Source organism: Sphaeramia orbicularis, chromosome 17 (genome assembly GCF_902148855.1).
Source record: "Sphaeramia orbicularis chromosome 17, fSphaOr1.1, whole genome shotgun sequence".
In the NCBI taxonomy this organism is placed as follows: Eukaryota; Metazoa; Chordata; class Actinopteri; order Kurtiformes; family Apogonidae; genus Sphaeramia; species Sphaeramia orbicularis.
In genome coordinates, this window is record NC_043973.1 from 10,994,499 (window position 1) to 11,012,650 (window position 18,152).

An 18,152-nucleotide genomic window follows, 5' to 3' on the forward strand; every position below is an offset into this window, starting at 1 on the left:
TATTTTATTTAACCCTTTCATGCATGAATTATGAGAACCTTAATCAAGATTTTTTTCCTGAGTGTTTTCCTATTCCTATTTAGGCATAAAAAAAAACAATGCAATTGAATTTTTTTGAGTCTATTTTTCATGTTTCGAGTTACAAAAATGTCCGCTCAGTTGGACACCATGCATTAAATTTTTTTAAGCAAAGACACATATATTTAAAACCCATCATCATAAAGTGATATACTGTGTGAAAACTATGAAATAAAAACATTTTTAATGCAACTAATCTGATGTTTTCTCATATTTTGTCATACTCTAATACTAGTTTTTACTCATTTCATGGAGATAATATATATATAAAAAAAAATAAAAAATTGTTTGAGAAAATGAGCTGTTAAAGTAAAGGTCTGAACATCAGTGTAGATGATGCATGAGCGTCCACTGTGTTGGTTGATATCCTCTTGAGATCCGGTAAAGTGAAAATCTTTAGCTTTTTTACATTAAACAGTCATCTTGATTGGAAACTGCAAAATGCAAGTTTTTTCAGATACATTTTTTAAAAATGATTTTCATTTATTTATTTTTTTTTAATGGAATGTCCTTTGCAATGACCAGCATTTTTTTTTTTTTTTTTTTATTAAAACTGTCAAACTTTAGTCCCCTACAGAGGACAAAAATGCATTGCTGGGTCTCAGGAGGACATGAAATTAAAACAACTAAACCCATGAATATACACGAGAACAGCTGGAGAATATCTGTCCACTGTAGTGACCACTATGCATGAAAGGGTTAATAAACTGGGCGTATAGTTAATAGCACTGGGTTACAAAAAAATGTTTTTTGCAAATTGTCTAGGTTTTTTCAACTGAATTAGGACCATTTTGCACAGTCGTCATAAGCAGACCCAACTCAAACTCTGCCGTTTGAGCTGGCATTTTAACAAAATGTGGTGTAGCAAGGCAGGGAGGAAACAGACAGTTTTCAAATTCGAACCTCATAATGAGGCTACTGCAACACACACTACTATAAGAAAACTTTCACAAAGTGAGATTTGCATAATATGGGACCTTTAACCCTTTCATGCACGAATTATGAGAACCTTAGTCAAGATTTTTTTCTTCAGTGTTTAGCCATGAAAAAAACAATGCGATCGAGTTTTTTTTTTCTATGGAGTTACAAAAATATCTATGCATTTAATTTTTTAAGTAAAGAAACATGTGTTTAAAACCCAATATCAGAAAGTGATATGAAAACAATGAAATAAAAACATTTTTAATGCTGCTAATCTGATGTCTTCTCACATTTTAACATATTCTAATGCTAGTAATTACTCACTTCATGGAGATAATATGCAAAAAAAACCCTTCTTGTCTAACAAATAACAATTTATTTACACTCAAACATGTTAGTGCAGATCAGGTTTATCAAGAACAGTAAAGTTACAGTAATGATCTGAATTACAGTGTATGGGATGGTGCATAAGCGTCCACTGTGTTGGCTGATACGGAACTAAAACAACAAAACCCATTAATATTCAAGAGAACAGCTGGAGAAGAACTGTCCACTGGAGTGGACAGTGCATGAAAGGGTTAAGAGAAAAAAAATCATTTTCTAACAAGATTCCTGTTAGGTACAATGGTGAATTCACCGCAGATGTAGCAGAATACGTCAGACTTATTTTTGCAAGATCTTCTAGTGGAAGCCATTTCATTCACCTGTAATATAAAAAAAAACAATCATAAATTGGCAAAAGTCAAATCTTCAGAACTCGTTTATTGCAAGAAATATGAAAGAATTTAGTATCGTATGATGTGAAAATGCCCATAAATGTAAGCAAAAATGTTAAAAAGCCAATATGTAGCATAGTTCAGAAAGTTGACCTGATTGAGCAAAATTAATATGATTTTTGGATTCAGCACACCAAAATTATCCTAAATCAGCTAAAAAAACTTAAACAATAAATTTGTTGTTGACCAGTGTAATCGGACCTACTGTTTTCTCCTTGGGCTTCTATTTAAAAGGGCTAAATACCAAATTCCCATCAAGGACATTCACCTCATTACATAAACTTACTTGTTTAAGTGGAAATTTGAATTTTAATTAATTTGTAAAACTATATCTTGCAGCATGTTTTTACCTTCCCCCACCAAAGCAAAAGAAAACACAACCAGATACAAAACATAAAAGAATGATTAACCACAGTCTTTTATTTACTTTGCACAAAGCAGAGTGTTTTTCATCTCAAATCCGACTTTTGTCACTGAAGGTTTCACGTAACTGTTCTGATATCAGGTTACTGGCCTGACAGCAAGATCAATGGGAAAGGTAAGAACTTTAACATAGACCTGGTTTGTATTTGTGTTTATATGGCAGGACAATGCACAGAATAGAATAGAATAGAATAGAATAGCCTTTATTGTCATTTTGTGCATAAATTAGAAGTGCTACTCCAATCAGTGCAGTAATATTAACCCTTTATCGGGCAAGTGACTATTTTTAGTAATTTCCACACACATTACAAGACAGTGACATCAGCAGTTCTGGTGAGGACAGTGAGTCACCAATCTCAGGTCCAATGTGGTCTACAGGGTCTGTAAGGTCCACCTCTGCATGAACAGTGAGTGGACCTGCTTTGTTAGGTACCATGAAGTAATGGTACTAATGTAAGGAATGATGTTCAAAGGGATCATGTGGATGTGGACAGGGGTCTGGATCAGCACTTATGTTGGTCTAATGTTCTAAAACAAATGTTCCTTACACCTTACATGTGTTTTTGTTGATTTTTTTTTTTTTTTTTTTTTTTACAGTATATTTTTTGGATTTTTTTTCCACTTAAGGATAAGGAACCAAATATAGTAACTTCACTGGCCTTGATTTTCTACATAACAATACAACATGTTAAAAAAATTCACGTAATAAAGTCTTGTTAGGTCCTCTAATAACACACTAAGGTTGAAATGTAGAATTTGAGAGTATTTCTAGGAGTGAACTATAAAGGGTTAACAAAACTCCAGTATTTAGCAAATAAGAGTAGAGTGAATGCAGTCTACTCTCGTTATACCGCCAACTTCCGTTCACGGCCAAATTGGTGGTATAGCAAAAATGGCGTTACAACGGGTTGCGTCCATAATGTGCATGTCTTTACTATATGATGTCTATGCTGCCTCCGTTAACCCGTTCTAATTGCGTTTCTAAATAAATCTTGATTCTGTTATGTTGTAAGGGATCATTTAAAGTGGGGAAACATTTTAAGCATTATTATACCGTGTCGGGAAATGACACCCCATCATCTTGAGGCTTTGGCTTAATCCCACGTCCTCTTCCCGACATCCTGACCTACTGAGTGTTCTGCGATAAATGAACGGTGGCCGTTCCGTAGACCTACTCGTAGCTTGTCGTGATCAGCGTCTGGCGCGTTTGTTTCAGTGCATTGTTAAAATTTATGTGTACTCGATGGCAATCACGCTGGCGGTATAACGGTCGGGAAATCAATGGTATAAGTGTTGTTTGTGCATGGAACTGGGCTGGCGGATGGCGATAGGCGGAAATGGCGGTAGCTAATGGAATAATGCATTGGGGATTTTTGTGCAATGGTTTTGGTCGGCGGTGAGCGAAAATGGTGGTATAACGGCGGGCGGTTTAACGAGAGTAGACTGTATAACATTACAAAAAATAAAAATAAGATAAGAAATCATACATTTTAAAGTTTTACAAAGTAACATAAGAATAGAGCTAAGTAGGATAAAAAACAAAACTGGACAAAATATGAATAGATGCAAATTTACATTATTAACCCTTTCATGCATGAATTATGAGAACCTTAATCAAGATTTTTTTCCTAAGTGTTTTTATTCCTCTTTAGGCATGAAAAAAACAATGTGATGGAAATGTTTTATGAACCTGTTTTTTATGGAGTTACAAAAATGTCCACTCAGTTGGACACCATGTGTTTATTTTTTGAAGAAAAGAAACATGTATTTAAAATACAATATCAGAAAGTGATATACTGTGTGAAAACGATGAAATATTATTTTAATGCAGCTAATCTGATGTTTTCTCACATTTTAGCATACTTTAAAACTGGTTATTACTCACTTCATGAAGATAATGTGACAAACAACTTTTTGTTTCAGAAAATTGTTAATTACAGTCTAATAACAACTAGCAATTGATTTACTCTCAAACATGTTACTGCAGATCGGGTTTATCAAGAACAGCAAAGTTGTCTGATATGCAAATAAAACAACAAAACCCATGAATATACAAGAGAGCAGCTGTAGAATAACTGTCCACTGGAGTGACCACTGTGCATGAAAGGGTTTACAGTATATGGCAGTATGTATATCTAAAAATGATATTAACAGTATATAATACCCATGAATAACAGTGTACATCTATCTATCTATCTATCTATCTATCTATCTATCTATCTATCTATCTATCTATCTATCTATCTATCTATCTATCTATCTATCTATCTATCTATCTATCTATCTATCTATCTATCTATCTATCTGTATTAACAGTATACATATTTATTAGTATTAACAGTATATATTGCCTATAAAAACAGTATATCTATGTAAACAGTATACATACATATGAACAAAGTCTGTATAAAAAGTGCATTAATTTTTGATAAATATTGAATAAATATTACATTGTTATTGTAGGATAGCAGATTATTGCGTGACTTATTGCACGTAATTTATATTTGAAGAGTTATTGCACAACATTTGAAGGATTATTGCTCAGTCCGGGTAACTTATGATACTGTTGTTTTAAAAGTGTGTGAGTGAAGCAACAGAAACGTTTGTTCCATGAAGAAATAATGCATGATGATTTTAACTTTTCATTGCCTTCTTTGACACGTGTACAGCCATGTTCATAAAGTAGAAAAGACACAAATCAAACATCATCTTTTTCCCTTTCCAACCTGCACACGCTTCAGTGTTATGTTTTTCGAAACAAGGTATCGAGCTGTGAGAACGAAGCAGCTGTTTCATCTCCTTTGCTGATATTTTCCACATCTCTCATTGGTTCACGAGAGGTCAATAAAGCGTATAAATAAGGAAGGCGAGCTGTGAGTTAGTGTGGTTTTCTTGCTTTAACCAGGGGAAGCAATGAAGCTGTTCATTCTCGTGGCCCTGTTTGGGCTCAGCTTGGCCCAGCACAACCCCAACTTCAAACATGGCAGGACGGCCATGGTCCACCTGTTCGAGTGGCGCTGGGCGGACATCGCTGCAGAGTGTGAGCGCTTCCTGGGTCCTAATGGCTTTGGTGGAGTTCAGGTATGTCTGTACAGGTGGATCTGACTGAGTGTTCAAACTAAGGAAACAGAATAATCATTATTTTCTTTCCATAAAACAGTGAGATATTAACAGTTCCATTGTTTAAGGCTCATCTCATCTTGGCACCCACGGTTTTAATTGATATGTCAGTTGTGACAGAATAGAATAGAATAGAATTAGAATAGAATAGAATAGAACAGAACAGAACAGAAGAGACAAAATAGAAGAAACAGAAAAGAACAGAATAGAACAGAACAAAATAGAATAGAATAGTTAGAATAGAACAGAACAAAACAGAGTAGAATAGAATAGAACAGAACAAATTAGAATAGAATAGAACAGAACAGAAGGGATTAGAATAGAACAGAACAAAACAGAGTAGAATAGAATAGAACAGAACAAATTAGAATAGAATAGAATAGAATAGAATAGAATAGAATAGAATAGAATAGAATAGAATAGAATAGAACAAAACAGAAGGGATTAGAATAGAACAGAACAAATTAGAATAGAATAGAATAGAATAGAATAGAATAGAATAGAATAGAATAGAATAGAATAGAATAGAATAGAAGAGTTTGAGTTTCAGAGATTAGAATAGAACAGAACAAATTAGAATAGAACAGAATAGAATAGAATAGAATAGAATAGAATAGAATAGAATAGAATAGAAGAGTTTGTTCTGTTCAGAGATTAGAATAGAACAGAACAAATTAGAATAGAATAGAACAGAATAGAATAGAACAATAGAATAGAATAGAATAGAATAGAACAAGCTTCATTGTCATAGTACCATTGTACAGTACAACAGTGGTTTTCCATTCCATAAGATGTTTAAATAAAATACACACATTGATTACACAGTCAAGAATAAAAATATAAGTATTAAGATGTAAAGTAAACGACAAACTAAGTATAAAAACACACTTTTTACTGTCAGTTTCTGTGAATCTATATTTAACTCTCTCAGGGTCATATTTGGGTCTATCTTCCGTACAACCAACAATGTAAACTTAGTATGTTATGTTTTAATGCAGTGGCTGTTATGCCACAACAGCAGGCATCCAATTAATGCTAATGCTAATGCTAATACATGTCTGTTGAAAAACAACATGAAATCAATAGCATTTGAAGCTAGAAAAACAAGTTTTATAGTAGCTGGAATAAGTTAAGTATCCACTTCTCAAAGACAGCCAGCTGAACCTGGCTTTAGCGTGTAGAAAAACTATGTCAACATACAGACATTTTCTAAGGTGTCACACGCTGCAGCTTTAAGAAACCCCTTCGAATCTTGTATCTTTATGCTATATCACAGGCAAACTCTCTGCAAACATTTTTGAAAAGAGATGAAGGAAAAGCTTCAGATCTTCTAGTTTTATCACTTTCTCTAAGTGTTACATCAGCCTAAAAAATCTACTCCAGTTCATAGAGGTTTTTTCTCAATGTTATAACAGAAGTACCCTCATTACTTAGAGGAGCTGAAAAGCCACATGTGCTTTTTCGTTTTTTAACAGGGTGGGTTTGGAACAGAGGGGATGCTTCTCTACTTGAATCCTCATCTTTTAAATGCTATACCCTGCACATATACATTACATACTCTAATCCCTCTTAACCCTCTCTGTCTGCCCTGCTGTTGACACAACAATCACTTTCTGTCTACAGACAAAGTAAAAATTACAGTAATGTCTTTTTCCCCCTCTCTCTCTTTGTGCTGCTCAGATCTCCCCTCCAAATGAGCACATTGTGCTGAACAGTCCCTGGAGACCCTGGTGGCAGAGATACCAGCCAATCAGCTACAACCTGTGCTCCAGATCTGGCAGTGAGAACGAGCTGAGAGACATGATCACCAGATGCAACAACGTCGGGGTATAAACTACGTTACAACACTGATTTAGTGAATTAGTCATTTAGGAACAAGGCTCTTCTGTGCTTGACATCAGCTCATAAATTTACAGCCGTCCTCTACACAACAAACTCATACCAGAAACACACTGTAAAAAATGACTGTAGAATTAACACCAAAAAGTTGTAAAATTGCAACATAAAAAACTGTAAGGGACAATACAATGCAAAGTTGTTTATTTGAAAAGATTTTTGTGTTAATGATTAAATCAAATATAGCTGTAGTTCTTACAGAAAGAATATGTGAACAAAACCAGATTTGTATTTATAAATTCTGTATTTATACTGTTTTTAGAAAATAAAACTGTAAATTAAAAAACAATGTGGTGCCGTTTAAATTGCAAGACCATAATGTTGAAATAATGGCCTATTTGGTGGGTTTTTTTAAATAAAAAAAGTTATAAAAAAGTAAACATTTAACAATTTAACATTTTAAACTTGTACATTATTGGGTTGGTAGAGTTGGTAGAGCGGCTCGTCCAATAACCAAAGGGTTGGTGGTTCGAATCCTGGCTCCAACTGTCCATATGTCAAAGTGTCCACGGAAGACACTGAACCTTAAATTGCTCCCAGTTGGACCTGGTGGCTTTGGAAAGTGCTTTGGACACCATGAGGGTGTAGAAAATGTGCTAAATAAGTGCAGACCATTTAAATCCAGTGTAAAATATACATGTTTAAAATGTTAAATCTACATGTTACTCCATAAATATGTTTACAATTGGATGTGTTTTTTTTACAGTATTGTTCTGATAACCACAGCTGCCAGTTTTTTTCCGTAAAAACAACAGGATTTTTTTTTTTTTACAGTGCATTACACAACACATATGCATCACTATCAAATTACTGTAACAAAATATATATCTTATTTTAAAATCGAACCGACTAACAGCCCTCCAGCCTCCTAAACTCACTGACACATTCACTATGAGTATGCTGCTAAAGCTAAGGCTCCTGGAACACCAACGTTACAACAAATGGGAGTACGGCCTCCAGTTGAACTTAAGGTGTTAGAAAACAGAGTGAAAAAAATAAGGGAGGTGTTGCTTAGTCGCTTTGCAGCCATAACCCCGTATCCATTCGCAGGTCAACATCTACGTGGATGCTGTTGTCAACCACATGTGCGGAGCCGGCGGTGGAGAAGGAACACACTCTTCATGTGGAAGCTGGTTCAGCGCTAGCAGGAAGGACTTCCCCAGTGTCCCCTTTACCCACTGGGACTTCAATGACCACAAATGCAGGACTGGAAGTGGAAACATTGAGAACTATGGTGATGCCAATCAGGTAAATGAGAAAATCTAAGGCTCATTTTGACCTTGTAGTTCCATTCAGTCATCACATATAGTAGAAACAATATAAACTGCATAAACACTACAAAATGATTGTTTACGTTTGCCTACATTCTTACAGTTTAAGCTTCCATAAAGGAGTAATATATAAATAATAAACCTTAAATCCAAAAGAAAATTAGACTTTTTAATATTTATACTGGCATTGTTCCATGAATTAACCCCAATAGGTATATATATCTGTTATTAATCCCTTTCTCTTGTACAATAACCTTATAAATGACTTCTAATATTTACTTTGCTATATCAAAAAAAAAAACCAAAAACTTAAGCACATTTACTAAATCATTGCATTACCTGGTTATTGACTTTTTTTTCAACTAATATATTTTTATTTATTATTATTTTTTTGTTAATCTATGGTCAATCACAACCAGGAGGATTTTGTCTAAACTAGTTTTATAACCTCATAATTTTAATTCATTATCCCCATTAAAGTATTGTTAAATAAATGTAATCATGAAAAGTGTGAAAGGATTGAGTACTGATTCCTGAGGTACTCCACAAAATACATTCCCAAATCATGACAAACATTGCTGAGTATTTTCTAAATAGTTTTTGAGTAAAGAGTATGTGGCGTCGTACCATCTTCATCCACTTACATGGGTAGACTATGTGGTGCCCATACTAATCCAGTTTTCTCAGTAACAGGCCATTATCTATAGTGTTGAAGGTCTATGAGAAGTCAATATAAATACCAACACTCATGATGTTTTTGACAAGATTCATCCCATCAAAGAACAATTCAAATGCAAAGTGAAGTTTTAGATGAATTGCTATAGTATTTATGAATACTTGCCTTTACAAAATACAGAAATACAGCTAATAATATAACCTATACACCAATATTGTGCATTGAATGAATGAATGAAATTTAATTAAATTAAATGTTTTTTTTAATTTAATTTAATTTAATTTATTTGCACAAAATAAAAAACAGCAATAGAAAAAAACAACAACATTCAAACAAGAAACAAAATTGTGCAGGAGAGGTTAGAAGCCAAAAAGAAGGCTTATATGAATAACTCCCCGAAATGAACAATACACACAAAAAAAAAAAGAATTAAAAATATAATATAACTGAAATAATAAACTAAAGTAAAAACAATAAAAATGTAATCCACATTACAAATCATCAAATACAAATCAAGTGATACACAGCCTTACATTTTTTCATGAATTAAAGTCCTTTTCAGATGCTTTTTAAACAATGATAAAGTAGATGTTGATTAAAGTTCAGGTCTTACAATATTCCAAAATCTTTATTTCGAACATGTAGACAGTGAAATCAAAACAAAAATCAACCAACAAAATATAAGTACTGGTGCATAAATAATTGATAAGCAAACAAACAACTAACTAAATAAATAAATAAATAAATAAATAAATAAATAATAATAATAATAATAATAATAATAATAATAATAGTAATAATAATAATAATAATAATAAAACAAATGAAATGAAATTATACGTGCTTGAAAAGGAGTAGGAAGGAGTCAAAACTTATGTACTCCTACCCCCAATTTCTAGTCCTTCTGATCATTATATAGCAATTATTATTTTTGGATGAATATAATAATAACACTACCACTACTACTACTACTACTACTACTACTAATAATAATAATAATCATAATCATAATAATAACAAGAACAACAACAACAACAATAATAATAGTATAACAATATTACACATCCTTTTACCTATGTACACTAATATGATAATACCCATTTACAACTTTCCCTACCAAATATCAATAAAAACTAAAAAGAACAAAAAGAAAACAGAAACAAAACAAACAAAAATCCTCAAACAAAAACACTTACACATACATAATATAAATACATATAATATTCTATATTGTCCTATATAGTAATAATATATTCATATATCCATATTTAAACTGGATATTATCAGCACATATGTGTCAAAACCCCCACTTTGAAAAACAACCCCCCCCCCCCCCCCCCAATTAAATAGGATATCTCTGCTTACACCTTAAATAGTGATACAAATGCTGCTCCGTTTATGCTCCAGGTGCGTGACTGCCGTCTGGTTGGCCTTCTGGACCTTGCCCTGGAAAAAGACTATGTCAGGGGCAAGGTGGCAGACTTCATGAACAAGCTGATTGACATGGGTGTCGCTGGATTCAGAGTGGATGCCTGCAAGCACATGTGGCCTGGTGACCTGCATGCCATCTACGGTCGTCTGCACAACCTCAACACCAAGTGGTTCTCCGGTGGCTCCAGACCCTTCATTTTCCAGGAGGTAGATTTGATAACAGAATTCCCAAATATACTCCATTCATAGTCAGTACTATGAATCAACCTCTATAACAGGGGGTTTAATGCTGGCTAATGCTGCATGACCTAACCTTTTATATTGTTAATTATTGTGTTCTACCTAAAAAGTTTTCAATAAGTTATTTGAACCTGTAAGAAAACATGCAGTCAGTGAGCAGAAATGAAAAATCTGTATCTACTGTATATATCTGTTCAATCTGTATGCATGTAATGTATGCATGAATACTAACCGGTGTAGCATTCATCAGCTGAGCTCTAAAATGTATGTCTGATAGCGTAGAGAAGCTCTCAGCAGAGCCGTGGGAAAATAAGGACAGGCATTACTGAAAACAGATGTCACCATCCCAGAAGTCAGTGTTTTTAAGTAACCATAATAAAATGCAATGCTGTTGATTTGAATATGAAAGTTAAAGGTGAAGATCCTTAATTGAAAAAATCAAAGCGTGTCAGCTTCAAAAACAGTCTGTGATCCCAAACATAAGTGGGCTTTGTCTTCACTATAAAGACAGGAGCTTTTCTTAGAGGAAACGTGTTTCTTGTTAGAGCTGAATCAAAAAAGCATATTTGCTTTTTTTTTTTTTTTTAAATACACAATCGTTGATTTATTTCAGTTAATCTAAACCATTCGTACTGTAGACATTATGGATGATATGAATTACAGTATTGTTTTTCCTCGAGGTTATTGATCTGGGAGGTGAGCCAATCACATCAAGAGAGTATACCCATCTGGGAAGAGTGACGGAGTTCAAATATGGTGCTAAACTGGGAACCATATTCAGAAAATGGAACGGCGAGAAGCTTTCTTACACAAAGTAGGTGCACCTTTGGTTGTATGCGAATTACAAAAGATATGTACATCATACATTATTATTATTATATATAATTACATTAAAGGAAACATCTTATCAACAGCCTGGTCAACAATGAACCAGTTTTGGGTTGGGCTGGTGTTATGTTTAATTTTCATTTTAGCTGCATGCTATAGATCACAGGTGTCAAACATGCGGCCCGGGGGCCAAATCCAGCCCACCAAAGGGTCCAATCCGGCCCACGGGATGAATTTGTGAAAAATTGCAAAAATTACACAGAAGATATAAACAATCAATGGAGTCAAAATCATTTTAATTCAGGTTCCACATACAGACACATACAGTCCAATTAGATTTCAAGTGGGTCAGAACCAGTAAAATATTATCATGATAACTTATAAATAATGACAAACCCAAATTTTCTCTTTGTTTTTTTGGTGTAAAAAAGTAAAATTACATGAAAATGTTTTACATTACCAAACTATACGTTCACAAAAAATATGAATAACCAGAACAAATATGAACAAACGGAAATATCTTAAGAAAAGTAAATTCAATTTTACCCATAGTTTGCCTGTTACTAAATGTGTTGTGCCTTTTTTAGATCTGATCTGTAATGCATTTGTATAAATGATAAGTCGAGGCATAATATTGATAAAATTGTTCTTATATTTCTTAACAAATTTCATTTTTTTCAGGTTATTCACATCCTTTTTGTTTGGATAGTTTGTAAACGTATTATAAATATTGGTGCAATTGAAAGTCATTTTTTGTACTAAAACAATTTGGAGTTGTCATTATTTATTGGCTATCATGCTGTTATTTTACTGGTCCGGCCCACTTCAGATTAAATTAGGCTGAATGTGGCCCCCACAAGAAAATGAGTTTGACACCCCTGCTATAGATTAAAATTACAAGATATTTAAGATGTTCAGAAGTCCAAAATACGTATTCTGGTGTCACACTCATTATTATTATTATTATTATTATTATTATTATTATTATTATTATTATTATTATTATTATTATTATTGTATTGATATTCATATAAAATAATAATTGCTATTATTTATATAGAGATCATTAGGAATAGAGATTGGGGGTGGGAGTATATATTTTATTTTTATGTCTTCCTACTCCTTTTCGAGCATGTCTGATTTGATTTATTTTTATTTTATTTGATTTATTTTTCTCTTTCCCTTTTGTTCACTTATCAGCCTTTTATGTATCATTACTGATATTTTGTTGGTTGGTTTTGTTTTGATTTCACTGTCTACATGTTCAAAACAAAGATTTCAAATCAAATCCATAATTTCTTCTAAACTGAACCCCAACTCTAAGCAAAACTTCAACAACTTTAAGAGCCTTACAAAAATGTTAGATGTTAAAAACTTATGACATTAAATAATTACAATCCCAGCTGAAGAAACCAGAAGTCTATGGGGCCATTACATATGACAGGCCTTATTAATGAAACTATTTTGTACTCAGGACCTGGGGAGAGGGCTGGGGTTTCATGCCCAATGGCAATGCTGTTGTCTTCGTTGACAACCACGACAACCAGAGAGGCCACGGCGCCGGTGGTGCTTCTATTGTTACCTTCTGGGACCCCAGGCTCTATAAAATGGCTGTGGGCTACATGCTGGCCCACCCTTACGGTGCCACCAGGGTTATGTCTAGCTTCCGCTGGGACCGCCACTTTGTGAACGGAAAGGTACGTTTTCACTTAGAGGCATTATTTAGTGCACAGTACACCTGAACATATTTGGTGTGAAATTAATTAAACTTGTCTTTACTCCAAGGATCAAAATGACTGGATGGGACCCCCTAGCCATGGTGACGGATCCACCAAATCTGTTCCTATCAACCCCGACCAGACTTGTGGGGATGGATGGGTGTGTGAGCACAGATGGCGTCAGATCAAGTGAGTTATTATGGAAATACTGGGTAAATCTCTCAGTTGATAGTCACGATAAAACAAGAGCTAGGAAAGTAGAAACTGGAAAATAAACTCCTTAATTTATTTACAGAAACTGACAGATTTTTCTGCAAATAAAAACTCTATGATGATTTTAAGATTTCCACTCAAAAATTCCGGAGACCTTCAAGTCTTAGGTATTTAGCATCAACTATTAAAGCATCCTAAAACACATTATGATTGTCCTTTCTTACGTCTCTCCTCAGAAATATGGTTATTTTCCGTAATGTGGTCAATGGACAGCCTCACTCCAACTGGTGGGACAACCAGAGCAACCAGGTTGCCTTTGGACGTGGCAACCGTGGGTTCATCGTTTTCAACAATGATGACTGGTAAGGACCCTATACTGAATGTGGTCAATCTGGATAAAGACTCTTTACTCTTTCCTTGATGCTGAAAATCAGAGAAACTCATAATATGATGTATCCCTGCTTTTATTTATTGAATTTTCTGATGATGTACTAATACCAAACCTATAAACTGATGTAGAACACTTAATTTACACATTTGATTGATGATTTTTAAAGATACAGTGAGTTCACAACCATCTCAAAAAGGACTTTTATTGTGTTTCTGAAGGCATTAATATCATATGTAACTTGTGTTTACCCTCAGGGAGCTGAATGTGACCCTGAACACTGGCATGCCTGGTGGCACCTACTGCGATGTCATCTCTGGTCAGAAAGAAGGAAGCAGATGCACAGGAAAGCAGATCCACGTTGGTGGTGATGGCCGTGCCCACTTCAAGATCAGCAACAGAGATGAGGACCCTTTCGTTGCTATTCATGCTGAGTCCAAGCTGTAAAAACAACCTATACCTCCCATGAATAAATCTGAAATTTCCAACTTGAATTGTGTAAAATTGTTCATTTATCTGTGATTGATAGTGTGTGAAGAATATGAAGAGAAACTCAGTGTTCTTTAAAGTCCTTGTGTAGATTACAGCTTGTTAGCCTCCTAGCATAAGCCATACACTATATGGACAAAAGTATTGAGACACGTTGAATTCAGGTGTTTCTTTTCTAACAGGTCTGAGCAACAAAATAATAATGACAAATGTCATAATATCGCTTTATATTGTGAGAAACATCATATTGATTATTAATAATGCTGTTTATTTCTCAAATCAGCATGAACAGGACATCTTACAGCTGTAGACATGATGTGTCCCAATATTTTTGTCCATATAGTTTATGAACATCAACATTTCCTTCAAGTTTAACGGGAGATTTTTCTTTCAAAGTGAGATGTGAAGAAAGTAGATGGTTAGAAAATTAATATCTACAGTAGGAACACAAAAATATTTTAGAAATTTAGAGGTAGAACATTTAAAATCATAGTCATGGATTGAAAAAAAAGAACGCAATAGCTACTGCCAGTACTGTGGCATGAAATATCGGTTTGACTATTGCCACAGAGCCAATCAAATGATCCGAATTCTACACTCCGAAAGTTGTCTCAGTGACTGATTTACTGTATATCCACCAAAAACCTGGGCAAATTCCTCATATGAGGCAAAATAGTTGTCACGTTTCATGTTGTTTGCCTGCATGCTAAAACTGAGAGTGTGAATAGGCACACAAACCAGCTTCTGGTAACTGGTACCCTAGCCTTTTACTGTAACTGGACAGGTACACGGCATGTGCAATGCTTACTGCCACAGTACTGTGGCAGCAGGGTGACAGGTTACAGGTTACCAGTCTACCCATGATATGATGAGGGTGCAGAATAGCTCTCTAATCGACAAATGAGAAAGCAGTCCCACAGTACTGTGGCAATAGCCACTTCAAAAAAAAAAAAAAGTTGAGAAAAACTAAGTAAAAACCATCTCTGAGGCATTTTGGAAGCAAAGATAACAATTTAAACCCAACTAATGCAATATAAAACTATATTATGACATTTGTCATTATTGTTTTATATCCGAGACCCCTGTTAGAAAAGAAACACCTGAATTCAACGTGTCCCAATACTTTTGTCCATATAGTGTGTGACTCGGGCAATTATGCTATGAGGCTAACGGGCTGTTTTTGGGATGTGATGTAAAATGTAAAAGCCAGAAACTAGAAGAACGAATGTGTGTAAAGGGTTACAACCATAGACTATAACAGAAGTGAATACAGCGATAATCGTGTTGCATTTTAACACTTCCTGTCTTGTGTTGTTGGAGTCAAACGTCACCACAAAGGTGACGTTTACACTTGCTAAGCAGACAATCTTACAAACAATAAAAACATGGGATTAACTGTAAACGGACACTGTTAGCTATGTGGAATAGCCACTATGTAATTTTCGCTGCTTAATAAATGCTATCATAGTTGTGTTTTAAAAACACATTGATACCATTAAAAACAGATGTTCATAGGTTAATTCTCCTGTCAGTGCCCTTGACCACGATGCTGCTGCACTGTAAAAAAAAAAAAAAAAAATCTGTAATTTATCAGAATTTTCACTGTTTATTTTACAGATTTTTCCTGTATTTTCAAGGTACAGGAAAATATCAATGAAATGACAAAAAACAGACTGTGATTTTACATGTCAAATGTAAAATAACATGAAAAAGCTGCAACCGTGAATAACCATAAAACTTCGATTTTTTTAAAAGAATTTTTTTTCTTTTTTCACAGAAAAATACAGTTAAAATACATTTGCAATGATATGTATCGTAATTTCACAAATATTTCTTTTCTATTTATGAGATTAAACTGTTAATTTAAAGTTTAACACTGTAAATAAATAAATAAATAAATAAATAAATAAAACAAGATAAAATTACTGACAATTAACCGTAAAAGAAGTATTTGTTCTGTAAGTTTAACAAGACTTGTTTGTTAATTGACAAATATCTTGTGTAATTATGGGAGGTTTCACAACAAAAATGTTAAATAAATGTATTTTTGTGAATGTATAACATGTATAAGCACTGACAAACTGTCTAAATACAGTTTTTATCAGTGGATTATACAACTGAGTCTAATTGAAAATTATTTATATATTCATAGGTAATTTGTTTGTTTTAATACATGAAAATATTCTTTATTAAACATTAAAAAGTCAAAAAAAAAAAAGCAAAATGTCATGTAAAGTTAGGGCAAAAAACTGTATTTTAATTATGGGAAATTACCGTATTTTTATGAGATGGTTATTTTCCGTTGTTTAACAGTATTTTTTCGGCACCCCTGCTGCCAGAATGATACAGTTTTTTTTTGCGTTTTTTTTTTTTTTTTCTTTACAGTGTGAGGCTCTGGATCTGGTCCCTGAGGACCTTCAATGGCAGGTCACTGCTTCTAATACACTAAGTGCAGATGATAATTGCTAATGCTAAGTGGTGTGTGTGGGTATTAGCATGGGTGAAATGCAGAGTGAATGTCCCTATGGAATAATAAAGTGAGCTTTAATGTTTATAATGGTACTGTCAGCTGTGCTTTAAACACTCTAATAGGCCTAACTCATGGACTAGCTAACAGACTGTATTTCTACACTGAATTATACTAACCTAACATTACACTAATGTGCTGGGTATTGTAATCAAACAGATAAGCTTTATGACTAAATCCATTGCGGGTCTTGTTAGTGTAACCATAAATACAGTAAAGATGTCCATCAAAGTAAAAAGAGTTAAATAAAAACAAACTCTTAAAGTCTGACTCAGCAGGGAAGCCAACTGTCAGTCCAAGCCCATCCGGCAAACATGGACAACATTAATGCCTGTAATTATATTTAGTTTTAATATGATTTAAATGGGTGAATTACATAAAAATTCAGCCCTTGTACAGTGGAGAAAATAGCTGGAGGCCAATACTGTGTTCTGTGCCTCGCTGTAAACATGTTTATCTTCTGCCTTAAAGTTGTGAATATTAAAATGGGAGGCTACAGGGAGAGACTCACTACTCACGGAACTGCAGGTTCTGGCACTGGGGTTTCAGCTTTATTTTTTAGCCCCAGAAGTTCTCACTTGTTTACAAAATGACAATTCATAACAGGACTATAATTTTCTTCTTTATAAGAGTATCTGTTTTAACCAATAAAGACCCAGTGATACTTCTGCGGTAGTTTCCTCTATATTTAACCTTTCTTGAGTGATTTAACACAATTTATTGTTATATTATCTTCTATAGTTTGATTTTTTTTTCAGTGGAAATCCTGTGTTTTCCTATATTTAATTCACAGATCATGTAGATGTGCATAAAAGCTCAGCGTAAATTCAAAGGTTATTATATCAGAAACAGAGAAAACTGAAAGAAAAGGTGACTTTAGTAGAAGATGACAGTGTTTCCATGTTCACTACAGAGCCTCTGAACATCCACATGGGTCATATCTGATGACCATGAAAAGACGACAAGCTGCATTTGACCCCAATTATAGTGGGTATGCACATACGTCACTTCCCCCCCTGGGCCACGCCCCTCTAAGTCAGACTGAGTGGCAAAAACCAGCCTGCTCAACATGACGGAGTATAGCAATAAACACAGCGAGGCCAGGAAAATGTGAAATATGAAATTAAATTAAGGACAATTGGACTGGACATGGATCC

General features: G+C 34.2%; 1 protein-coding gene across 1 annotated transcript; it reads left to right on the forward strand.

The window, feature by feature from the left end:
* Positions 1-5,111: 5,111 nt before the first annotated feature.
* Positions 5,112-14,426, forward strand: LOC115437583 (pancreatic alpha-amylase-like). The gene is made up of 9 exons (XM_030160854.1): positions 5,112-5,279; positions 6,999-7,145; positions 8,265-8,462; positions 10,569-10,799; positions 11,513-11,646; positions 13,135-13,357; positions 13,446-13,567; positions 13,828-13,953; positions 14,237-14,426. Exons 1-9 carry the CDS (start codon positions 5,112-5,114, stop codon positions 14,424-14,426), a joined length of 1,539 nt encoding a protein of 512 aa, XP_030016714.1.
* Positions 14,427-18,152: the final 3,726 nt, after the last annotated feature.

Bases quoted from the DNA above. Each gene is read 5' to 3' on its own strand.
- LOC115437583 (XM_030160854.1), top strand. From the start codon at position 5,112: ATGAAGCTGTTCATTCTCGTGGCCCTGTTTGGGCTCAGCTTGGCCCAG. The intron at 11,647-13,134 runs GTAGGTGCACCT...TTTTGTACTCAG, and splicing joins GAGAAGCTTTCTTACACAAA to GACCTGGGGAGAGGGCTGGG. The intron at 13,954-14,236 runs GTAAGGACCCTA...GTTTACCCTCAG, and splicing joins GTTTTCAACAATGATGACTG to GGAGCTGAATGTGACCCTGA.